General features: G+C 59.5%; 6 protein-coding genes across 6 annotated transcripts; 4 read left to right on the top strand and 2 right to left on the bottom strand.

The window, feature by feature from the left end:
- Positions 1-373: 373 nt before the first annotated feature.
- On the top strand, positions 374-2,141 carry CcaverHIS019_0105130 (uncharacterized protein; the record flags this gene model as incomplete). The annotated part of the gene is made up of 2 exons (XM_060601156.1): positions 374-538; positions 594-2,141. The coding sequence occupies 2 exons, from the start codon at positions 374-376 to the stop codon at positions 2,139-2,141; spliced, it is 1,713 nt and encodes a 570-aa protein (XP_060453061.1).
- A 796-nt stretch (positions 2,142-2,937) lies between these two features.
- On the top strand, positions 2,938-4,395 carry DUS4 (uncharacterized protein; the record flags this gene model as incomplete). Its single annotated transcript, XM_060601145.1, has 5 exons — positions 2,938-3,094; positions 3,129-3,166; positions 3,218-4,038; positions 4,073-4,168; positions 4,218-4,395. 5 exons carry the CDS (start codon positions 2,938-2,940, stop codon positions 4,393-4,395), a joined length of 1,290 nt encoding a protein of 429 aa, XP_060453060.1.
- Positions 4,396-6,747: 2,352 nt separating this feature from the next.
- CcaverHIS019_0105110 (uncharacterized protein) lies at positions 6,748-12,452 on the bottom strand (the record flags this gene model as incomplete). The annotated part of the gene is made up of 2 exons (XM_060601134.1): positions 6,748-11,786; positions 11,819-12,452. The coding sequence occupies 2 exons, from the start codon at positions 12,450-12,452 to the stop codon at positions 6,748-6,750; spliced, it is 5,673 nt and encodes a 1,890-aa protein (XP_060453059.1).
- A 541-nt stretch (positions 12,453-12,993) lies between these two features.
- CcaverHIS019_0105100 (uncharacterized protein) lies at positions 12,994-15,437 on the bottom strand (the record flags this gene model as incomplete). The annotated part of the gene is made up of 3 exons (XM_060601123.1): positions 12,994-13,907; positions 13,945-14,068; positions 14,112-15,437. The coding sequence occupies 3 exons, from the start codon at positions 15,435-15,437 to the stop codon at positions 12,994-12,996; spliced, it is 2,364 nt and encodes a 787-aa protein (XP_060453058.1).
- A 1,373-nt stretch (positions 15,438-16,810) lies between these two features.
- Positions 16,811-20,064, top strand: CcaverHIS019_0105090 (uncharacterized protein; the record flags this gene model as incomplete). Its single annotated transcript, XM_060601111.1, has 7 exons — positions 16,811-16,815; positions 17,026-17,091; positions 17,135-17,427; positions 17,472-19,073; positions 19,108-19,505; positions 19,542-19,732; positions 19,770-20,064. 7 exons carry the CDS (start codon positions 16,811-16,813, stop codon positions 20,062-20,064), a joined length of 2,850 nt encoding a protein of 949 aa, XP_060453057.1.
- Positions 20,065-20,468: 404 nt separating this feature from the next.
- On the top strand, positions 20,469-23,716 carry CcaverHIS019_0105080 (uncharacterized protein; the record flags this gene model as incomplete). Its single annotated transcript, XM_060601100.1, has 5 exons — positions 20,469-20,863; positions 22,088-22,336; positions 22,580-22,774; positions 23,203-23,285; positions 23,355-23,716. 5 exons carry the CDS (start codon positions 20,469-20,471, stop codon positions 23,714-23,716), a joined length of 1,284 nt encoding a protein of 427 aa, XP_060453056.1.
- Between the last annotated feature and the right edge of the window lie 249 nt (positions 23,717-23,965).

Here is a 23,965-nt window from a genome sequence, read left to right as displayed (position 1 = left end):
GGTCTTTAAAGCAGGCAGACAACATCGCGCAGCAAGGCTCTATTTTCGTTATCCTCCCCCTCCCCTCCGATACAACCAACCACTAGATCTATTCTGGCCGCATAGCCTACCCCACACGGTCTCACACTAGCGTGTACAAGCCACACGACACACCCGATAGTCAACATCAAGGATCCTCCCCGCTATCGACTGGTATCTCTTGCCATCTATTTCGCACTCATCTCCGCGGACTTTGCTCTCACTGCCCTACAGTTTCTTGCCAAGTAATATTTGAGCTATCTCGCTACCACAACGCGCAACCAAACAACCTGCCTACAGGTCGCATTCTCTTTCGGCCGTAATCGCCGTTCCATCCACCTCACACTCTTTCGCCATGGTCAACCTCACCTACGGCATCCTCTCGCCCAACCCCGACGGGACCTTCACCTACAACGAACTAGGCACAGACATCGTCTCGACCCTCAACGGCGAGACGACTGTGTACGACCCAGGAGATATTGCTTGGGTCCTGACCAGTGCAGTACTCATCATTTTTATGGTGAGTAACGGGTGTTGCGTGATCGTGATCAATTGCAGTCAATGCTGACATCCAGATCCCTGGCCTGGGTTACTTGTATTCAGGCCTGGCCCGACGCAAGAATGCTCTCCAGCTCTTGCTACTTTCGATGCTTTCGCTGGCGATTGTCTCATTCCAGTGGTTTTTCATCGGCTATTCGCTCGTCTTCTCCGAAACTGGCGGTTCTTTCTTCGGTGATGGCCGCAACGTTGGTTTCCGCAACGTCCTCGAGCGGCCCATCCCCGAGGCCAACGGCAAGCTCCCCGAGATTGTCTTCGCCACCTACCAGATGATGTTTGCCAACCTCGTACCCGCTATCCTTCTCGGTGCTGCGGCCGAGCGCTCGCGCACCCTCCCCGCCATGCTCTTCATCTTCTGCTGGACCACCCTCGTCTACGACATGCTCGCGCACTGGATCTGGAGCGTCAACGGCTGGGCCGCCCAGTGGGGTGTTATCGACTACGCTGGCGGTGTTCCCGTCGAAATTGCATCCGGTGTCGGTGGTCTCGCGTACTCGTACTTCATCGGCAAGCGCCGCGGGTATGGCACCGAGCGCCTCATGTTCAAGCCCTCGAACGTCTCCCAGATCACCCTCGGTACTGTTATGCTCTGGGTCGGCTGGATGGGCTTCAACGGCGGCTCTGCTTACGCCGCGTCGCTCAAGGGTACACTGGCCCTCTTCAACACCAACCTTGCCGGATCAGTCGGTGCCATCACCTGGATGATCATGGACTTCCGCCTCGAGCGAAAGTGGTCCATGGTCGGTTTCTGCACCGGCGCCATTGCGGGTCTTGTCGCCATTACTCCCGCTGCCGGTGTCGTCGGTGCTCCCGCCGCTGCCCTCATTGGCCTCGTCTCCGCGGTCGTTTCCAACTTGTGCACTGGCCTCAAGAACTCAATGCGCGTTGACGACCCGATGGATATCTTCTCTGTCCACGCCCTGGCCGGCATAGTCGGCACCATCATGACCGGTCTTTTTGCCCAGAGCTCCGTCGCCGCCAACGACGGCTTTAGCAAGATCCCCGGTGGCTGGATAGACCGTAACTGGATCCAGTTGGGCAAGCAGGTCGCCTGGGTCTGCGTCGGCTGCGGCTGGACCTTTGTCGTCACTATCGCCATCATGTTCATCATCAACCTCATTCCCGGCTGCAAGTTCCGTGCCAGCGAGGAGGCTGAAATTGTCGGTATGGACGAGGTCGAGCACGATGAGTACATTGCCGACTACGCTTTCTTCCGCCGCGACCTCGAGCACAACGCCGAGATGACCGCCGAGTACCACAACTGGCGCCAGAACAGCGCCGGTGGCCAGACCCTCCCCATGTGGCGGTCGATGAGCGGTGTTCAGATCGCAGACCGCCTCCAGCAGCAGCACGACCGCGAGCGTTCTCATTCTCGTGGCCGTTCGGCTTCTCGCCCCACCTACCTGGCTCCCATGCCGGAAGTGGCCGAACGCGAAGACGACATGACCGCCAACAACTCGAGCGATAGCGAGAAGGCGACCGGCGTCGTATCAGAAAAGCCTGCCTCGCTCTCCCCCACCCCCGAGCCAACACCCCGAGGTCCCTCTCCCAGTGAGAAGGTGTGATTAAGTAGACGATTGCCCTCAGCGAGGGTCACAATCTCCCAGAGTAATAGTAGTGTCGGGCTGCCACATGTGGCGCTCAAAAAACAATAATTTCTAGCCCCAGCCTCACCACAGCATAGGGATTCTCCACTAGCATAGTTGTACATGTCCATGCATAAAAGTACAAATAAGCCGCTAGGGGTTGAGGCTAGCTATCTGCCACCGAGCCCAAGCGCAATCCGCCAACGTGCTCAGATGTCGGCTCCCCCTCGGCTATTCCTCTCAACCAATAGGTCCATGTAATCTCAGATGTGTTCATGTCTCGCTGCTCTGATGGATGGTCTAACTCAAGAGGCGCTTATCGCATGCTCGCTCAACCCCGTGGCAGTGCCACTCAAATTGCCTGTTCGAGCCCTGACCCACTTCGTCGATGAGGAACCTCACTGGAAAATAACCCAAAGTATCCGCATCCTGACGCCACACTCACCCTCATCACGTCTCATCAGTCCTGTGTTGCATGGTTCGGTCTGGGTGACAACAGTCTGCGCTAGAATACGACCTGCACAAGTGACGGTGCGGCATTTTTAACACAGGGTCCACTCGTGTGACCAACAGTGTCGATTTCTTTGCTGCTCGACATAGCAGCGACCAACAGCTCCACAACTGAAATGCGATCAGGTGACTTCCTAATGGGATTACAGCGTGGGCTAATGGCCCAATGTACCGATGAAATCCCTGAAGAAGTGGGCCCCGCCAAATATTTCGATACTGCTACATTGAGGTTACCTGAATTGCTGTTGTCACCTCCACTCTCCCAATGATCTCCCCCGAGACCTCCGCCGCCGCCGACATGGCCGAGGACACGGCTGCGGCATGGGCTGACCTGCCCACGCCTGAGCGGCTGCCGGTCCGCACGATGCTCGAGGAGTTCGAGACGGTGAATGTCCTGGCGCCGCTGGTACGCTGCTCGAAACGTGAGTCCATTTGGAACACCAGCGCTGACCTCAGTACCCTTCCGCCACCTCGTGTCGCTGTACGAGACACATGTAAGTTGGGCCCAGCTGCTCACGTTTCCTCAGTTCTTCAGCTGAACCCAGATCACGCACACGCCCATGATCCTCGCGGAGGAGTTCAGCCGGAGCCAGCAAGCGCGCGTGAGCGACCTGAGCACGAGCTCAGACGAGCGCGGTGTGTTCTGGATGGAGCCGCGGCGGCACCCACCACGAGTCGAGCCAGGCGCTCTGGGCGCCCTTGAGGCGCTACGTATCTCTGACGAGCGTGACGCCGACGACCCCCGTCCCCCGTCCTATCCTCCACCAACAACAGTCCGCGTGACCAAGACGCTTCACGATACCCGCCCCACCTCTCGCCTCCCACCCACCCCCACCCCACCAACCCAAAATTCGCGTCTGGTTCGCGGCGCCCTCCTCGCCCAAATGGCGTCACCAAATGGTCCCAGTCTAGCCGACGCCGCCGAGCTCATCGCCCCCCACATCGACGGACTCGATATCAACTGCGGGTGTCCGCAGCGCTGGGCATATGCTGAGGGTATCGGGTGCGCCCTGCTGCGTAAGCCCGAACTCGTGGCGGATATGGTGAGATGCGTCCACGACCGTATGGGGTGGGAGTGGCCGGTCAGTATCAAGATCCGTGTCGATCCCGACTTGCGACGAACGGAACAGCTCGTCCGCACTGCCCTCGCGGCGGGCGTGAGCCATATCACCGTACATGGCCGGACACGGCATCAGGCTTCCACCGACCCCGTAAGCTTGGACAAGCTCGCGTTTGCGGTCGAGTGTGTCAGGGGCGAGGTGCCGACTGTCGCCAACGGCGATCTCTGGGACCTGGAGGATGCACACAAGATGAGGAGAGAGTGCGGCGTGCACGGCGTCATGGCCGCGCGTGGACTGTTAGCAAAGTGAGTCTGCTAATAGAATGCGAGCTAACTCCAGCCCGGCTCTGTTCGCAGGATACGACCGGACACCCGTACATGCCGTCGAGAACTTTGTCAACCTCGGCCTCGACTATGGCTTCATCTTCTCCCTCTTGTATGTACCCAAGCCAGCTCCCTTAGTACCACGTCCGAGCTGACCCAAGCCACCGCCATCTCGCGTACATGCTCGAGAGCCACTTTGTCAAGCCTGAGAAGACGTACTTCAACGCCCTGTCCTCGTCCGTCCAGGTCGTCGAGTACCTCCAGACGCGGGGGTTAGACTTTGGCGCGCGGCGCAAGGTGCCCATGTGGGATGCGCGGCGAGGGTATTCTCTGTTGTGAGGAGCCGTCGAGTAGTCACGCGGCGGTGCCCGGCTCCATTGAGCGCCCAGGTGTCTGTGATCTGGCGCGATCCCGGTCCCGATGGACCGGGAATCGATAGCGACAGTGATGCATTTCAACTTTAGTAAATCATCATCCCACCATCAACAGCCCACGTCGCACCCGTGACGAACGAGCACGATCGTTCAGCAGGAACACGGTCGTGTCAGCAACCTCCTCCGCCGTGCCCGGTTGCGTTCAGGGTTGCTCTCGCTCTGTAAGAACGGCACCGCGAAAGACAAAGTAGTCATAGGCGTCTCAATAATGCCGGGCGCGACATTGTTGCTGCTGTCAGCATCTCATTTCTCAACAGCCAACTCACATCCACACACCCCGCATGGCATACTCGAGCGGATGGCCTTGGCCTACCCAATCTCAGCATGCATAGACAGAGTATATGCCCGTGAGGGCCGCAGCTCGGGTTCCCAAGCTGCTCGCGGCACCCTCGGCTGCCGGTCGGGATTGATATCGGACGGCAGGGGATCTTCCGAGCCATAGCCTTAACTCAGTGGAAGCAGAGGAACACGCCGCGCAGATTGATCCCCACCACCAGGTCCCACTAATGTCAGCTGGGCCCACTTCTACTCTACTTACGTCGGCAGGCTTGGCGTCGGAGAGCTTGCGCGCGTCCATAATTCCCGCGCAATTCGCCACGTAATGCAGCTGCCAAACTTCGCCCTGCGCGCTTGATCACATTTTCCACATCGGTCTCGTCCGAGACGTCCACCCTGAGTGCGAGGACCTGTGCACCGGCGTTCTCGAGCTTGGGCGCGATTCTAATCAGACTAAGGATATCGGTGAGAACCAGCTGACGGATTCCGGCGTGCATGAGGGCGCGGGCCGTCCCTGCGCCAAGCAACATCAACTAGCTTAACAAGGGAACTCACTCAAGACGCCGCGCCAGTGACTAGAGCTACTCAGTCGGGGGTTCAGCATTTGTGAGTGTACTAGAAAGTGTACAAGTGTACTCTGAGCAAGCGTTGTATCACCGAGACCCGACATGCTCCTACCACAGACCGAGGCTCTCGCATCTTCGACCTCAAGTTTGCATCCAGAGCATACCAGACCATACGTCACCTCACAAACGGCAACACAATAGTGGGCAGATGTCACCTGTGGATCTGAGACTCGAGCCCTGGGCCGGCAGGGCTGGGCCTGTCATAGACCTCCCCCATCTACGAGTCCTCAGATCATGTCCGCCCTCCAACGTGGGACGTTGGAGGGGTGTCAAAAGACGAAACAGCAAAAGATGAACACTCTCTGTCGGAGAATTGAACTCCGGTCTCCCGCGGTCACTTTTAAATGACAAGCGAGCATACTAGCCACTATACGAACAGAGATGGATTGTTTCTGACATTGAGTGTGGCTAAATGCCTATAGACCACTCCACCTCAAAAGTCACAGAGTCTGCAGGGCTCAGCGGTAGATGCAACGGGTTGCGCAGGAGAAGTGTAAGATGCAGAAGTAGAGTACTGAAGTAAGACGCGGTCTATGAGGTGTGTCTGTGTTGGGTTTGGCCCCCTGTGATTGGTGGGTCTAGTGCCGCGCTAGCGTGGTAGTAGGAGCAGATGCATGGAATGATGCTAATCGATCTGTCCTTAGTGTAAAGTGATGATGATGTGTGGTTACGGATGCAATTTTGAACAAGGTTTGCCTCCGTTGAGTACTGGCCGTATTCAACATCTTCTTTGTTGTACATATAAATGGTGACAGAGGGTAATCCCTGGAAGTTTCTAATGTCAATCTGTATTGATTTTTAGCATTGGGAGAGAAACACACCAATCTGGTCGAGGTTTTCCGCGCTGAGCAAGAATGGTGGCGGCTTTCGGAGGCAGGTTGCAGCACCAGTTTCTGGCGGAACCAGGCTTAGGTGATGGACGAAACGTGGCATGTGGCGGCTGCGAAAGGAAGCAAAACGTGAAGAATGCGTGACTCTAAGTCCTTCCAGGCCTGTTCCGTTTCCGAGGCGCGGCGACCCCCTTACAATCTACTCTGACCGAGACGACGCTCAATATCGTGGCGGCAGTGTAGCAGTGTAGATGCGATTGATGGAAAGTTGGCCGCACCAACTGGTCAACTGGTTTAGTGGCCGACTGGTTGTTGAGATTGGGCCACACAGGCTGTAGAGACTACAACTAGGTCTGTGACCAGACTCGCCGTTTATTGCCCATCATTCACCTCTCAAAGGAACGCATTCAACGGAAAGGGGTCCTCCCGTCATACCGGATGAATGCGTACATACAGTACAAGAGTGGCACAGGAATACAGAAAACCCATTATTACCATGCGCTGCACAGCACATGCTTGTCGGTGTTATTCACCGTCGTCAATCAGCTTGTTGCGACACACCATGCACGCGTCGCTCTCGCGCAACCACCTCCGAGCGCAGCTGTCGTGTGATATGTGACCACACGGGAAGAGCACAGCTGAATCGTCGCCTCGGTATTGCGCCAGACATACGGGGCAGTTGGTGACGCGCACGCCCAGGACGCTCAACTTGATCTTGACCTTGCCGGCGGCGTTGACCCGGCGACTGTCCACGACCACGGGCGCCGGGACGAGTGTCGCGAGCTCATCGGGCGTCGCGCCAGGTGCCTTGGCAGGCCCGAGGAAGTCTATGAGGTGGTTCAGACCCTCGTACTCGTTTGCACCGCCAATGACGAGCGAAGCGTACAGGTCGACATCGGTGACTTCGGCCCATCGCTCGCCGGCCTGACGGGGCTCAGAAGGGACTGCGCCAGGCGCTTCAGGCAGTGCCGGGGGCGGTACCACGGTCTCGGTAGTCACGGTCTCGGCTAGTGTCGAGGCCGCGCGCTCCTCCTCAATCAGTTGACCCTGAGCGTCGAGTCTCAGGCCAGCGAACATGCTGGACGACGATGAGCCCCGACGCAGGGAGGGGAGGTCGACACTAAGGCGGTTGTGTCTGTGGTCCAGGCCAGCAGAGTTGCGGCGGCTTTCGAGGTCGGCGGCAGAGCTGCGACGCGAGTTGTCATGCAGCGGGGGGTCGTGTTCCACCGAGAGGCGAATCGGTGGTAGATTAGGTGCGCCGGGCCGTCCCGGTGCATCGTCGGGGTTGTGTGGCAATGGGTTGCCAGGTTGGCTTTCCACGATCCTCGACCACGGACGAGGAGGGACAGGCGGAGGGTCACGGCGTCCACGAGGGCGAGCACGAGACGCGGTACGCAATAGAGAGCTCGCAGACCCGCTCGTTTCGTGGTCGTGCCTGGGATCATCGAGGGGAGAGAACGACGCTGAAGACATTGAGAGCGGCGACTGGAGCCGGTCGTGGGGCTGCGAGACTGGCCCGTCGTCGAGCTGGATTGGCGGGACCGTGAGGGGCCTGAAAGGCGCTTCGTGGCTCTGTGCTTCGTGGCTCTGTCGCGGGAGTGGGGGAGGTGGTGGTGGCCGGCGCGTCTTCAGGGGGGGCGGTGGCGGTGGGACGGGGCGGGTGGTCGGTGGCGGATGGACAGCGGGTTGGGGTGTTAGTGCTGGTGCCACAGGCGGCGTAGGAAGGGGTGGCGCGCCGGAAGGGATGAACTGGCTTTCGGGCCGTGACGGTGGGAACTGACTCAGCGGCCGTGACGGCGTGATGGGCGGCAGCTGAGGTGGTGGCGGAGTCGGTACGTTCGCACGACTAGGCAACGGTGGAATCGGGAACGACGCGAGCATGTACTGCGTGTCGCGCTTGTGGGGCGGGACTGGCTCACGTCCAGTGTACACGCTGGATTCCGCTGGAGCAGAGATCACCTCTTCGGCGCGCGGCAACCACTCCCTCTCGTTACGAGGCGGCTTGGGTGGAGGTGGTCTGCTGGGCTTGGGTGGAGGGCCGCGCTCCTTGCCCTTGAATGAGAGCGCAGGCCACTGCTTTGCGGGTGGCTGCACACGTTCTCGGTCCTGTGTATTGGGTCCGACATCGGCCTGCAGATCGGCCAGCAGCGCCGCAAGTGCTTCGTCGTTCGCCGTGCTCGGGTTTTCGCTGTCCTGGCTGTCCTGCAAAGCCAGAGCGAGTGCGTGATCCTGACTGGTGTCCTGTTCCGAACGCTCGTGGATGCGGCGCTCGATCTCGCGCTGTTGCGCGAGCTCGCCTTCAAGTGCCCGGCGGGCTGCGGCCCTTGCAGCTCCCTTCGCTGACGTCTCAGCGCCCTCATCAAGTAGCTCAAGGAGCGCAGAAGACGACTCCAGGAGGCCATTCAAATCCGGCGTGGACGACCGTGCGCCGTTGGCGGGACGCTTCCCTTTGCTATCGATTGGGTCGAGCTCCTGGATGAGCTCCACCGTCTCGCCACTCTCCGTCCCATTCCGGTTCTGTTGAGATGTTGCCACAGAATCCGTTGGATTTAGGACGTGCTTGAGCAGATCGTAGCGTGAGTCACGGCCCATCCCGACAGAAAGTCTGTTGAATGGCACAGGTTGCACCTGGTTCTCACTGGTGTCTTTATGCGAAGACTGAGCCTGAGTCCGATACGCTCCACCTGAAGCTGGAGAGGATGACTCGGCAGAGGGCCTGTGACCAGGGGGGAATAATTCGTCCTTTGGTGGCACTGGCGGCGGTAGGACGTCGCTGTCCGTTCGGACGTGCGCTTGGTCTGGCCTCTGGGCGAGTGGGGGCGTCTGTGACACCGACACCACATGGGACTGTGTCTGCGACAAGGACGACGAGAGAGGAGGTACCGTGGAGGTGCTGCGACTGTTATGGGACGGATTGCTGGGTACGTTGCTAGTGGGTGACTTGGAGGGCGTCAATGCCGATGACTGAGATGGTTGGCGGAAGTGGCCTGACGTGTCCGAGGCCGAGAGACTGTCGCTTCTCTTCTGCGGCTGTATAGGCTTGAACTCTTCACGTGGAGAAGTCGTCAATGCTGGGCTGAACTGCACCGGAGCCTGCAGAGATTCCTGGACCTGCTGTGGCAACTGGGTCGACTCCGCTCCATCCGAGGGAAAACGATAGTCCCTCAGCGCGACAGCGGTCGCGGAGCCAGTCCGATGGCGAGCAGGGATAACGGGGACTGGCGGTGCGTCGCTCGACTGAGAATGGGAGCCTGATGACTTGCGAGATTTCTGCATCGGGCGCGGACCTGATACCGAGCTCGAGCGCGACCGCGGTGCGTGGCTGTCAATTGAGATAATGCTGCTCTGTGGACGCGACTGAGTCGCCGCGGTTTCAGATGGGCGGGGAGAACTGGGGATGGAAGTTGGCTCCGAGGTCGGCTTAGCGGGATTGGGTTCAGCGCATGAGCGTAAGGCTGACGTAGGCCGAGAAGGCGAGTGTGTAGGCATAGGCAGCGCAGGCGTTGGGACGGAGGTTGGTATGTTCGAGGGCGGCGTCAGTCCGGCGATAACCTCCAACGTCGATCGGCCCGCAGAGGTAGTGCGTAAGGGCGGCGGGGTCGGCAGGGGCGCCACGTCTGGTAAGCTGGCCAAGGCTGCCCTGTCCTTTTTACACATAGGCCGGGGACCACTCAGCCGTCTTGTAGCTTTGGAGTTGACAGAGCCAGAGCTGGAGCGCGAGGTGAGCTGTGGCCGTGGACCCCAGCTGGAGGACGAGCTCGTGCGACTGCGCGAGTGGAGGTCCAAGTTCGGCGACGCTGCAGGCGACGACGAGAAGACTGACGGGGATTTCGAGAGCACGTTTCCGAACACCGGCGATTCGGTGACAGACGCGCGTCGGGCCGTTGACGTCGGCGTCGGCGTTGCGCGCGCGGGCTGAGCGGGCGCCATCGGGGGGTACTCGTTCACATAGTTTGCAGGCGGGTGAGAACCGAGAGGTGGCGACTGGGCCGGGTATGATGGGCACCGCTGGTTCACGCCCCTGAGGCCCAGCCCCTCCGCCTTTGGTTGCTGGCCGTGTGGTGGGCTCTCCAGTATCTCCGTCGACGGCTGTACCTGATGTCTGTATGGTTGGGCGGGTGATGAAAAGAGGGGCTGCGTAGGCGTGACGAAAGCTCTCGGAGATGTGCTCGCCATGCGTGGTGGCGTCGTCATAATGGGCTGGCTCGCCGCAACCTGGCTCGCTGGTGTCTTGGATGTGGGCGGCGCAAGGACAAGGTCATAGGCGACACCGGGGTCCTCGGCCCGTACCAGACCGTCATGGAAACACTGCGCTGGCAACGTGGGTTGCAGACCCTCCTCCTTGCCCGACGTCGCCAGGCGCGCCTTCTTCGCCAGCGCCGCTTTTGCCATAGCGACAATCTCCTCGCGTGCTCCAATCCTCCCAGCGAGCCGATGCGCCAACTCATGCCGTGCAGCATCGAGGTCTGGTGAGGACACGGGGTGAGCGACCGCAGCTTCGCGCAGCGCCTCATCGACCTCGTACCGGCGCATCGCAGCAGCAGCAGCCTCGGCGCGGCGTGCTTTTGCATCTGCTTCCTCCCTCTCTCGGACAGCTGCAGCTTCGGCCTCGGCGCGGCGTGATTCCTCTTCGGCGAGCTTGAGACGCTGGCGGGCTTCCTCCTGGGCCTGACGTACGGCTGCGGCAGTTGCAGCCCGATGCTCAGCTTCGGCCACAGCGGCACGCCGGGCTTCTTCACGCTCCTCCCGTCGGCGGAGGCGAGCTGCCTCCTCTTCCTGCCGTCGCTGGCGGGCCATTTCCTCCGCTTGACGCGCCGCTTCAGCTTGGACTTGGCGTTTCGCAACAGCGGCAGCTTCCCGGTGAGCTGCTTCCTCAGCCACCCGACGAGCCTCAGCTTCGCTAGCTTCTCGTTCAGCCTTCTCAGCCGCTGCTCTCTGCCTCGCGTCTTCCTCTTGCCACGCGTCCTCCTCTCTACGCTCCTCCTCCTTTCTCCTTTCCTCCTCTTGTCTCCTCTCCTCCTCTTCTCTGCTCGCCTCCCGTCTCCTCTCCCCTATCGCCTCCAGTCGCTGCGCTTCCGCATCCGGGGCCGCCTCGACTCGGGGAGTCCGCGCCTTCAAGCGGGTGGTTTCGCGCGCAACCCGCTCCGCGAGGGTATATCCGGCAAGGATATCCGCGTTCCATTGCCGACGGTCCGGTCGGTCGTCCGCAACCCCTTCATCAGAACTCGACGAGGGTTCAGGGGAGGACGGCGTGTCAATGATCGCAGGCGTGGTGAGGGAGCGATGTGATGCGGGCGTTGGGGTAGTGGTGTGTGTGGGCTCATGAGATGGCAATGGTGAAAGACCTGGTGGTGGTGCAAGGGGACGCGGTGATGGTGGTTGGAATGATGATGCCGGCACCGACGCGTCAAGAGGGCTCGCAAGCGCGACGTCAAACGACGGCGGCGGTGTCTCCGGTACTGGGAGCAAGCGCTCGAACGTCGGCGGTGCGCGCAAGTTTGATGCTGTGGGAAATGGAAACGGCGGTGGCGGTTCTTCAGCCTGTGCCTCCACAGTGGGGATATCTGCCGTAAGCTTGTGCATCTCATCGACGTACCATCCCAGACGTTGACCCTCCGCATGCTAGCGCCGCGAGCCAGGCCCAGCGCCCGCCCTTCCTCGACCGAGTTGACGGTATCAGCGCGCGGCCGCCGTCGAATGGACTCCTGGACGGCACGCAGCCTGCGCCGGCGTGTCGGTGTTCTGGGCCTCTCTCCCTCGTTAGGACTCGGATTTGAGGACGTGGGGCGCAGGCTGGGCTGGCTGATGTTGGGATGTGATCCCAGGCGCCCGCGCGGCGTCGTCCGCCCATATTGGAGGGGCTCGTTCGGCCGCCCACCAGGCATAATCGCCGGCGGGGAGATCAAGCTAGCAGCGTACCCCCTCGATGGCCCCGGGTATGACAAGGGTCTTGAGGCGGAGGGCATCGCCATGATCGCCGGCGGGGACAGAAAGTTGGCTGCATAGCTCCTCCCCGAGCCGCTGGCGTTAGATGTGAGCGGCGGTCGCAGGCTGCGCGCATAGGTTGAAGGGAGGATTAAGCCAGTATCATCTGATGGTGGAGTGCGGAGACTGCTCGGCGGCGCGGTGACGAGGTATGGCTCCTGGATGGGTCGTGGCTTCTTCGGCTTCTGGCGGGTCGGAGTCTGGTTGCCCCGAGGACGGCTGCCCTCGCCGCCGTCTCGATTCATCGCAATTGGAGCCGAGTACGGGGACGCATGGGTTCAGTGGACGGCGCCGTGGAGTGGTCTAGATGGTTGTGCGCGCGATGGGCAGGGGGAAAGAAGGTGTTTGGTGAAGGAGATGGAGGATCTTTGAATCTGCGCAGGGAAGACAGCGGAATCTCAGACGATGTGCGTCATTACCGCCGTCGAATATTGAGATCACTTTAATCTTCCGCTCTCTTCTCTTCCGTCATTTGCGCCCATCGACACTTTAACAGGGCTGCAGAACGGGCCGTTGTCAAGCTCCCTAACAACATCGGGCAATCCAACAAGTGGAGACTGTGGAGCACGTATGGCTGGTGGGCCAATCGCCCAATCTACAAGCAAATCACTTCAAGCAGGTTTAAAGTTTGAACCAACTCCACGACGAGAAGCACAGCTTTCCGAGCGCTTGAAAGGCCAAGGAAACAATAGACTGTGCCCCGACATGGGATGGCACTCTTCTACATGCATACATGCATACATGTGCTGTACAACCGCTGTCTCCTTGGAGAAATGTAATCTAAGTCTAATAAACAGCGCTCGACACGCCGCCTCCCTCCAAAGCCGTTTGTTTACGGTGCGTTGAGCTGATGACGCGTCGGCGGATTCGAGACCACCGACGGTGGTGGACGGGCACATCGGGCTCAGTGTCAAGTTGCAGGCCGCCCATCTCGTCCTCAAACATCATGTCCTCGTCCTGCTCGTTTGGTACGAAGGTAAATGGACCCACCACCTCCGCTGCCTGTGGATTGAAGACGTGCTCGATGACCAGGTCCGGCTGCAGGTCGCTCGAGTGGCCCTGGCGGTCGCGCAGGTAAAGTCTGTGGCTGTTGTGTTGTCTCGCGTGTTTCGTCAGCCCCATTGAGGGGGGCGATTGGTCTGGAGAGAGTGGTCCCAGAACCGGGGACGTAGGCGACATTTCGGTGGGCGAGAGTAAGTCCTCGGACATGCTCATGCCCCTAGTGAAGGTTGATGGAGACTCCAGAGTCAGGGTACGCATCGTCGGTGTGTCAAAATAACCCCCAGTCGACCGGTCAATCGGTGGGTATGGCGGCGGTGACATTTGTAAGGGCTGCGACACCAATATGGCCTGGGCCGACGCAGAGCTCGCGTTCGTCCACGTGGACGAGTTGGTGGACTCGGTTCCAGGCTTGCCGAACGTGCCCAGTGACTGGCCAGTCGAGCTCGCGGGGAATCTATGGGGATTCCAGTCGTCCAATATCGAATCTTCCCTCGTGCGAGCTGAGCGTATTTCAGGCCGCAAGTGGTGCTGGTATGGCTTGTAGGTGTGCTTGGCGTGCTGCGAGGCGATGGAGTTCGCGTTCGGTGACGGACGTGCCAAACATGTCTCGGAGTTGCCCAAGTGATTGGAATGGCGGCCCGACATGGACGATGAAGTCGCCGAGTCGGACGACCGCGATGCAGTGGGGATCAACTGGACTGTGCTGTCAGCGCAAACCTCCAACTGAACACTCACGCTCTTTGTATAAGCCGCCGTCATCGCCAGTGAGCTGCGAGATGTCGTTGACAAAATGGCCCTCTGTTAACTGTGGCGTCACCCAGTGCTGCTGCCCGCCGATGAAGCGCATATCGATGGAGATCTGAGGTCAGCGCACTCAGACGACCAAGGAAGTGGTCACTCACTCGAATAGTCGCGTTCGTCTTGCTGTCCTTGAGCAGGAACTTGCGCGACGTGGGCCCCAGCTCGGCGAACGGCGCAAGGTCGAGGTTTACATGCCCGAATGGCCGTGGATGCGTTTCGTTGCCGTCGTGTAGCTCCTCGATCTCCAGCTTCAGACCGGAATTGCTCATAGGCCCTTCCCCCAGGATGGGTAGAGTGCGGTTGCGGCGAGTGGGCGAGGGCGTCTTGCCTTTGTCGGCCACTGGTACAGGCTTGCCCAATGGAACGCGGATCACGTACTGCACCTCATACTCCCACTGCACGGCGTGCGCATGAATCTTCTCGATCGGCGTCATGCCACGCCGTTCGGTCGAGTCAGGAGCATGGGCGTTCGAAGGGGCGCCCGAGTCGATCGATGCGGGAGCGCCAGCAGATCCGACAGAGTGGACACTCGCTGCACGTGAGGGTAAAGCAGACGTCACAGAGGTCTGTTCATCTGAAGCGAACGCAGCGGGCGCAGTCCCCGAGCGCCATGCCGATCTGGGGCGGCCCCACATACCAGGGACAGGCAGCCCGCCTGGCTTGGTGATGGCGTTATTGAGAGAATATGTTGACTGTGTCGCAGACGGAGGTTGTGATACACCGTCCTCGACTACGTCATAGACGTTGGTGGCGTCGTCGAGGGCCACAGACGAGGTGGAAACTGTGCTGGTGGTGCCGGTCGTGCCGGAGCCTGCCGAAGCTTCCTTGCTGTGCGCGGGGTCGCCATTAAGAGCAGGAGCCACATTCGTGGACCTTGAGGATCGGGAGACGACAGATGCAGGGAGAGCATGCTGAGAGTAACGGCGGATGGGAAAGTTGGGTGATGGGACAGTTGGCGCGAGGACTTGAAGCGAGCGCTGTTTTGCGTTTGACGATTGAAGTGCGGGCGTCGAAGTGCCCGACCCCGCCTGTGATGTTCGCAGTGACATCATGCTGCTCGAATGCCGCAGGGCCGGGTTGACGACATTGCGAGTTGTTGGTAGCGGCTTCCGCTGCTCAGGGTGCTCCAGCAGCCGGTCCCCGTTACTTGGTTTGTGGCCGCGAAACTTCCAGCGACACGCAAACTTGCCGTTGATCTGGGGGATATTGCTGAGTTCGTGTATTGTGAGGTTGACCGCGAACGTCGCGGCGCGCGATGGGTTGTCAACGAGATGACGGAGCCGGCTGCTCAGAGCTTTGGCGTTGGACTTTGGGAGGTCTGATCCTGGCGCCGACCGTAGTGGAGGTTGGGGTGTGGATGTCCCGCTCCTCAGCGATGGCGCCGTGCTTGGAGGGCCGAGGAATAGTGGAGAATGACTCGCTGCCATAGTGCGCGAGGTAGTGGATGAGGGAATTGGCGTTTGAGCCTGGCGAGACCGGGAAAAGCGTAGACGCAGGATGGGATGTAAAGGAGTTTGTGAGTGAGACGCGTGGGACGGAGGCGTCTTGTCGTGGGACGACGCGGGATGCGGCGTGGGACACGAATGCGAGATCCCAGGCGAGGAGAGAGTATGCGGAACTATTCACCCAACGGAAGGAAGATGAACAGTTGGTTGCGCTGTTACCCGTCCGCACCGCGCGAGTCGGCTTGTGGCCAGACGAAACGCGAGTAGTTATTGAAACTTGGCTTCTGTGTGGAGAGTTGATGTGGCTCAAGGAAGATGTTGGGGAAGAAATTATGAATGTGGTGGGACAGAGTCAAGCGATTGTCGCCATCGCGTGGATTGTGTGGGTGGAGACGGTGAGAGAGAGGCGTCGGAGCCAGGGTTGGTGGCAAGACGCATGGGGTGCACGGTGTCGGTTGTTCAACTCAAGCCACCGATCAAGCGACCGGACAAGCAGGGCCGAATGCACCAGACGTAACGATCGTGACCAGACCTCAAGGAAGGGCGGCGACGGAATCCAAGCGATGGGCGTTCCACCAGATGGCCTAGTGGGCCAAGAGGATTGATGCTCGGGGCGCGCACAGAGGGACCAGATCGCGTCGTCGTTCCAGATCGCCGCAGCGTCCTGTCGGGAGAGAATGTGGAATCGTCTAAAGCGTGTCCGTGAAGGAGAATGAAGATGGGGGGAAGGAGAGTGTACGAGAGGGAAAGAGTGTGGAGAAGTGGATATATTGGAGATGTGGAGATGTGGAGATGGTGACAGACAGTAGAGATGAGACGGGTTGAGGTGACGAGGGCTCTCTCCCTCCCTCCGTCCTTCTCTCTGTGCGGTCCCGACATGGACCGAGCTTGATCCATTCTAATCCAATTAACAAACCTCAATTACCCTAAGGAGTATTCTCAGGGTCCTAAGGGTATTATTTTAGGCTGGGTATCCCTGAATCCGGTTTCCAGATGTCACCAAAACGTGCACCATTCGATATCCCGATAGTTACGCGTCTGGTTTTATGAAATGCGTTGTTACACAATACTCTTAATTGCAAGGGGTGAATGAGTAGAAGAGTATCAATGAGAAAGAGATTCCTCTGGCTCTGTCTGCGTTTGTGCATTGTTCGGGAGCGATGTTGTGCGCCACCGTGGACACCGAGGTTGGAGGAATTGGAGTTTGAGGGCTGCGTGGGTTGTTCTAAGGGTGCCTGACTGGGCCTTCCTCGCAAGTCCTCACCATGACTTTGGATGGATGACTATTGCAATCCTCCTGCCTCCTGCCTCCTGGCCCTTACAGCTTGCCCCCCTCTTCCCAAATCCCCACAGAGATGAGGTACGCGGTATGCATGCCCCATGTCATGTCTCATTGACAACACCGCTTGTATTCATTATCCAGAGGTTAATGAGACATGAGACATAAACTATTTGCTTGGTCCCGAACCGTGAGAAGCGGATGACGCGTGCGGTGTCGGAGGAAGGAACCGAGCCAAACACTAGCCCTGCCGAGCTCCCACGTGTGTGTCCCTTTGACTTTCCTTGTTAGCCATCTTGACCTCTCCTCCGTCACATCTCCATTCCGCTCAATCATTCATGCCACGCTGAACGCACAGTAGGTAGGCTATTATAAAGTTGAACTTGGCCGCTAATGACAGCATGCATAACGATGAGCAGCTTGGCCCGTCCGCGGAGGTACCTTCCCCGGACCCACAACCGCGCGGCACGCTTGCCGCGCTCTGGGGACAACCTGGCCAGCTGCAATTCAGTAAAGAGAAAGAGAAGGCGCCGCAGCGCAAGCGGCGAAAGAAGGACGATGTGCCACAGGGCCTCCTGGTCTTTGGCGCTGATGGGATGAGCGTCGCCACCCCACCACCCCCACCACCACCACCACCGGAGAACGGAGAGGAGAAGAAGGGCCGGAAGCGCAAGACGAATGTGCCTGGAGAAGGTGAGTTAGAGTGGAGGCAAGGCGTGCTTGGCAGCTGACACCAGTGACTGCAGCCAAGCCCGGACGAAAGCGCGGACGACCTCCCAAGAACGTGCCGCTCGTTACCAGCGCACCTAGCCCCTCGCACACGCGCATCGAGCTCTCCCCCGACTCTGTTCACGCCACCTCTGACTCCGACCCCGACCCAGACGTCATCTTCACTGGCGGGACGCCTTCCGCATCGCGGGTGCGCCAGCACAGGGGGACGGGGGAGGCTCACGACCCAGTCGAGGTGGACGACATACCGCGCGCCGTGCCGCGCAGGAAGAACATCGTGTTCTCTAGCGATAATAACCAGACACACGCGTTCTTTGGCCGACGTCCGCGCGACCTGTTGATGACGTTCGAGGTGTCAGAGGTGGGAGGTGGGGCAGTGACACCTGCTACCGGGGCTGCCACCGCGCCTCCCAGCGGGAGTGCCACACCAAAAGCGACGAACGGTGCCTTGAAGAAGGCTCAGGTCCACGCCTTCTTCAGCAACGGAGGAAAGCCGACGCTGGGTACCCTCAAGGACGGTTGGGGCAACTGCCGTGAAGGTGACGAACCAGCCGCCCCGTTGCCTGGCGGCGAGTGGCCTAATCACCTGGGTATGGCTGAGGCTGGGCCATCCGCGTTCACGACGGTCAGCCGACGAGAGCGCCCAACAGTTGTCGAAGAAGACACGTACGGCACATTCTGGCAGGACGTCCTCACGAGAGCCCGATCGCCTCGCACACCTTCCCCGACACCGTCTCCTATGCCCATATCCGCACCACCCTTCATCCTCGAGCACCCGGCGATCGCGGCCGTCTTGTCCGACAACAGACCGGACGACGGACGAGAAACCTGGTGTGAGCGCACTCGGCCTCGCGAGGCTGGGGCCGTTCTCGGCAACGAGCTTGAGGCAGTGTACCTTCGTGACTGGCTCCAGGCGCTCTCGATTGGCCAAGCTGAGTCGCGTAAGGTCATACGCAGAGTGCCACGGCAGAAGATCGTCAACCCCGACCTTTGCTGGATCGTTGACGACATCGGCCTCTTCGGTGAGCCTGCAGCCGAGGTTGCGGACGAGGAGCCTCCAGAACCATATGAGGAGCCGTTCCTTGGGCCAGGCCAGCGACCTAACTCGTACCCTCCCCTCGGTGCGTTCGTGGGCAACACCATCGTCCTCACGGGACCGAGCGGTACCGGGAAGAGTGCCGCTGTCCATGCTGTCGCAACTGAGCTCGGATGGGAGGTGTTCGAGGTGTACCCTGGCATTGGCAAGCGGACTGGCCCGCAAATGGTGAACCTCGTCGGCGACGTAAGCAAAAACCACACCGTGGGATCGCGTGACAAGAAGAAGTCTGTGGCCGCGGCCGCGATGGCCATGTTCTCCAATGCCGCAGCAAAGCCGAAAATCAACCAGCCGGCGCTGGGTAGCCAAGGGTCGGCGCACGACCCGATCGAGCTCGAGGAGGACACGCCCTCGGCGTCAGAATCATCAGCCGAGACCTCTACTGTCAAAGCCAAGCAGTCGCTGATCCTCATCGACGAGGCCGATATCCTCTTCGACGAGGCGAGCACTTTCTGGCCCGCCGTCGTGTCTATCATCGCTGAGTCGCGCCGCCCTGTGGTCATCACTTGTAATGGTGAGCTAGATATACATCTTGAAGCTGACAGCAGATCTTGCCTCAGTGCCCACCGACATCCTGCCCCTCCAGGCCATCCTGCACTTCCGCGCCGCCCCTTCCTGCCTTGCCCAGCCGTATCTCGCGAGTATCGCGCAGAAGCATGGTTTTTCCTGCGACGTTGCGCGCCTCTTCAAAGATTGTTCACGGCCTTGTCTGCCTGACCTTGTTCAGCAACCACTTCCACCAAATGGAAACGAACCAGAGGCGAGGTTCGATCTTCGTGCCGCTCTGATGCAGATGCAACTTGATCGGCAATCTGCCTGTGAGCGGCGCCGCCACTGTGGCGTCCGCAACCACAGCCTCGGAGATATCGGGAGATTGACTCGTCAGCTGGACGCCGAGTCGTACGCGGACGCCTTTGTGGCGCCACGACCCTGGGCTCTTCAGGAGGTACGTGGCCGCCACGAACACAACTAATCCCTCCAGATCTCCGAGTGTGATCGATTTGTTCCCACAGCAGATGATCAGGACGGCGTTCGGCTTATTTACAAGCCGGATGTGCAGGACCTGCATCCTGCGCTTGCGATGTATGACGCCGCGGCTGACGTGGCTGCGGCGCTCGTGGAGAGCGCTGGTGGCGGCCTGCACCGGAATCTCCGTCAGCTGCACTACGACCAGTGAGTTGGAGGCAGCCTACTGGACTAACTCGTGTAGGACATCGTACATTCGTGGCCTGCTGCCTTTCCTCGATCCCCTCATTCCCCTGACTGCCCACCTCCTCCCCCACCCCTCGCTCTTCCTTGACGTCGTTCCCATTGTGCGCTCGATTGTCATCGCTGACGACGCGTTTGAGATGGCGGACCGCGCGGCCGTGGTGAACGGGGAGGCGCGTATCAACCAGCGTACCGGGCGCGCCATGCGCACTACCGTGTACGAGCGGTGGTTCAACCTGGGTCTTGAAGGTCGGACGGCGGCGGTGGAGTCCGGCCTGGTGTTGGCAGATGGCTAGGAGAAGCTCCGCAGTGAGGGGGAGGTTAGGAGCTGGAGAGAGTATGTAAGCGCCACGAGTGATGAAAAGCATGAGCAGCTTGTGAGATTCATGCATTGGCAGCAGCGGGAGTTGTAATCGAGATGAGCGTGACCGTCTGTCACTTGGGTTACCCAGGTGACTACCACTTGTTTCTTGAGACTAACTTCTTGCACCCTCAATCCACCATCCGACGATCCGATAAGACAAGTCATACAGCCCGAGCTGGCCGAGCTGCGGATGTTAGCAACGATGCAAAGTGTCCCTTTGGATCAGCGTCAGTATCAGAAAACCTCCACTCCGCAACCAGGCACGCCTCCACATCACCATTCACCTCCCTACAATTCAATGTACTGTTTATCAACACCAAACATCCAGCACTGACAATGATCCAACGTCGAGGTCCCGGCGTAATCGACTTGAGCGACTCGAAGCCTCCGCCTCTTCCACATGGTAGGCATGCGACGCCGCCCGCGTCGCCCTCTCCTCACCGCTCAACTCTGCCTGGCAGTCCGCGCCTAGGCTCAGGCTCGCCCCTAACTGGCTCCCCGCGCAGTCCAAGCCGGCACTCACTGCAGATGCCCTACTCCCCACCGACAGCTTACGCCGCCGCATACCCGAGCACAACGTCAACCAGTCCATACCTCAGCCTGGGCATCGAGACATTTGACGACCGCGGCGGCGGGGAGATGGCGGTACGCGTCGCGCGGGCACGCGATGCCGCTTTCGCTGGGGTGAAGGACGTGATCCGCGTTCAGAGGAGTTGGGGCCTTGTTTGGGGGTGAGTACTGGCTCGTGGGGTTGTTTGTTTTGGATTGGGAGGATGGGGTTGGAGTGCAACTTGATGGAGGGAGAGGGGTTGCGGAAAAGTCTGCAATGAGCCGAGTGGAGTGGAGTGGAGGTAGCGCAGATCTGGAATTCTACAAGAAGCAGAGAAGAGTGGACAAGATGGCCTTGCGACGGGGTGCCCGTAGGGCCCCGAATGACCGCCGGCCTCGGGAATTGCCGAGGTCTCCGGCACTGTGGCGGGGTATCGACAGCTCGGCAGGGATTGAGACAGCGCGAACGGTATCCGTGCATAGAGGAGTGGAGGTCATTGGTTGTGAGGGGTCGGTAGAGATCGGCAGGAGGGACTTGGCAGCGGAAGTTTCGAGGGCTATCTCCTGCATAGCCGAGAGCGGACGTGCATCGAGGGTGAAGGAACGGTGACAGCGGCGCGGCAGGCGGAGTCCACATTGCTCCGGCATACCTCCGGATCCGTGCTTGGACGCTCCAGCGTTCCAGCATGTGTACCTCCGCTCTCGCTCTCGCTCTCGATGGCGCAGTGCGAGCTGCGAGCTAGGGTGCTCAACCTCCACCCTTCTCCCTTTGCATCCGCGCCTTGACATGTCTCTGGACCTCAGACCCCCAGAGCCGACGGACACGGCGTTCCGCCGATCCATGACGCGAAGCCGGCCAAAGCGCAACAGACGATCGAGATCATCGCTGGCGTGCGAGTGTGCGAGCGCCACGACGATCCTCTGAACGAGAACAAAAGAGCGTTGCACACACGTGCCTTCCAGTCCCTACAATCCCTCTAATCTGTCAATCTCTCTCTCTCTTGAAGATCTCGATCACTCGCGCCCCAAGATCCGGGGTACGTCTTCCGTCACCCTCATCCTCTTCTTCTACGATGTGACGATGTGTACTGGCCCGTGCTTCGCACTGGAGCAGGGCACGACGATCATCTGCCCTGCAGTGTCGTACTTGCATTCCGGGTGTGACTGTGTGTCCAAGTGTTGCAAAGTGGAAGTATTTTAGGCCCCAGGAAGTATCCTAGGGGGTGGGAGGTGGTCGTGCAGTGGCTTCGGTCGACAGTTCGCCTTTGTAGTGTATTTTTCCATGCCCTGCAGCAGAGCACGGGGGCATGGAGATAGCTTTATGGCCGACTTCTACCCCCCATGTCTCATGGTCTTGTCAACAGGATGAGATTCGAGCCACATTCCGCACACAACGCTCACGCCAGCGACCCTGAGCTCCGGTCACAAGCTGTCAAGCTCACCCTCATCAACCTCCTCTCGCTGTCGTTGTTGTCCCTGTTCCCCCTCGTTCTGTCGCCACTTTTTCGGCGGGAGCATGACCACGCCGTGGCGGGCGAGGTTAGGGGTTGGTTTAATGCGCTCCTGAGCTGGCCCCTGTTCGCTGTTTGTTTCTGGGTCAACGCGATTTGGGGCCCGGGAATCGCCAAGCGCGCGCAGGGCATGATGCATCCGAGGTGAGTGTGGGACATGTGGGGAATATTAGTTGCGTCGATGTTGGTGGTCGCGGCCGACGTCTGCGTCGCTGCTTATTGCGGTCGTGATATTCAACTCGCTTTGGCGACGTGATCCTTTTTATCACACCTGCAGTCGTCGTCGTGAGATTCTACACCTGTCGCGCTGTTCTGTAATTCCATTATTTCGGTCTCAGTCTGCATTCTGCCTTTCGTCGCTCCAAACTGGAGGCACACTCACACCAGCTACCGCCACCAGCCCTTGCACACTCCCGCTGCGCCAAGCCCCACGACTACGGACCGCATCTGGCTCACCCTCACACGCCTCCTCCTCATTGCGGATTTTACGCTGGTCGCACGTACACTCTCGCTCGTCCCTGTCGTTGGTCGACTGCTGTCCATCAGTTTCATCTGCTTAATCAATGCCTATTATGCTTACGAGTAAGTCGCTACGTGCCCGTCCCCGTTGTTCCTGGCCCATTCTGCTACGCCACCCCTGTCGGATCCCTCTATGCCTATTCGTATCCGTGTCAGGCCCGTGCTTCTGTCCTCATATCCGTCTTCGGGACGTCTCCAAAATCGTATCCGTCTCGGGTACCCTACCCTCGGTTACGGGTGCCACATTCACGCTGCCAAACCAATGGCATGTAGTGAAGCGCATCGCAAGCTGTGTGCAGCGGCTCTCACAAAGTGCCTGTTCGAATTTTTTTTTAGAATGCCCGCCCGGATGCCTGCCGACGCCTGCCCAACGCCCGCCTGCCAAAAAATAGCCAAGGCACCGGCTCTGCTCCACCGAGGCTGTGAGACAGAACGGTTGCGAAATATATTCCGTCGATCAGCACAGCCTGTGATGACATTCCTGACAGCAGATGGAGTTTCGTATCACGGCAGTGGTCACTTGAAACGCGATGTACCTACATCTCGTCACGGGGATGGTACATGTTCGGATTTGGTGAGTACCGTATTATTCTAAATATACCTGCACCGCTCTGGTCTTGCGGTCCTGGCAATCTGACACCAGGCCTACCCGCGACGCTTCTCACGTCGTTTGGGCCACCCCTGATCAACATGGCGATCTTCTCGCTTATTTACCCATTCCTGGTCGTCCAGGCTCTCCAGAGCCGTCCACCCAGCACCTCCCTACTTCCGGGCACGGGCACCCCTGGCTCAGGCTCGAGCACGCCAACCAAGGAGACACACACAAGTCCCATTTTAGGCAGCCTGGGAGGCGTGAGCGTGAGCGGAAACTTGTCCATCCGCCCGCATGTGCCCATTTTCCTCTTTGCGCGGTATACGCTTAAGGGACTCCGTTGGCTTGCAGACGCCGTAGCCCGCGAGCGCGGAGGTGGAACCCACGAACGCGCACTGGGTCGCCGTTACTAGCCTCCAGATTCATGTAAGCCACAGCATATTGTCAGTAGTGTGCCTCTGTAGCGATAGATACAAGTCATGGCGACAGTGGAATTAGAGTGTCGGAATTAGAGTGTCGCACAATTAACCTTACATGTCGACGAGCAGAGCCACGTTCGTGCATTGACTGATGTCACATTTCAGGCGTCGCTCCGAGGCTCCGAGGTCTGAGCCTAACATTCCTGGTAATCCTGGTCAGGTAGGCAGGTCGTCAGGCTGGTG

This window comes from Cutaneotrichosporon cavernicola (assembly GCF_030864355.1).
Source record: "Cutaneotrichosporon cavernicola HIS019 DNA, chromosome: 1".
Lineage (NCBI taxonomy): Eukaryota > Fungi > Basidiomycota > Tremellomycetes > Trichosporonales > Trichosporonaceae > Cutaneotrichosporon > Cutaneotrichosporon cavernicola.
This window is presented reverse-complemented; position numbering and strand designations above follow the sequence as displayed.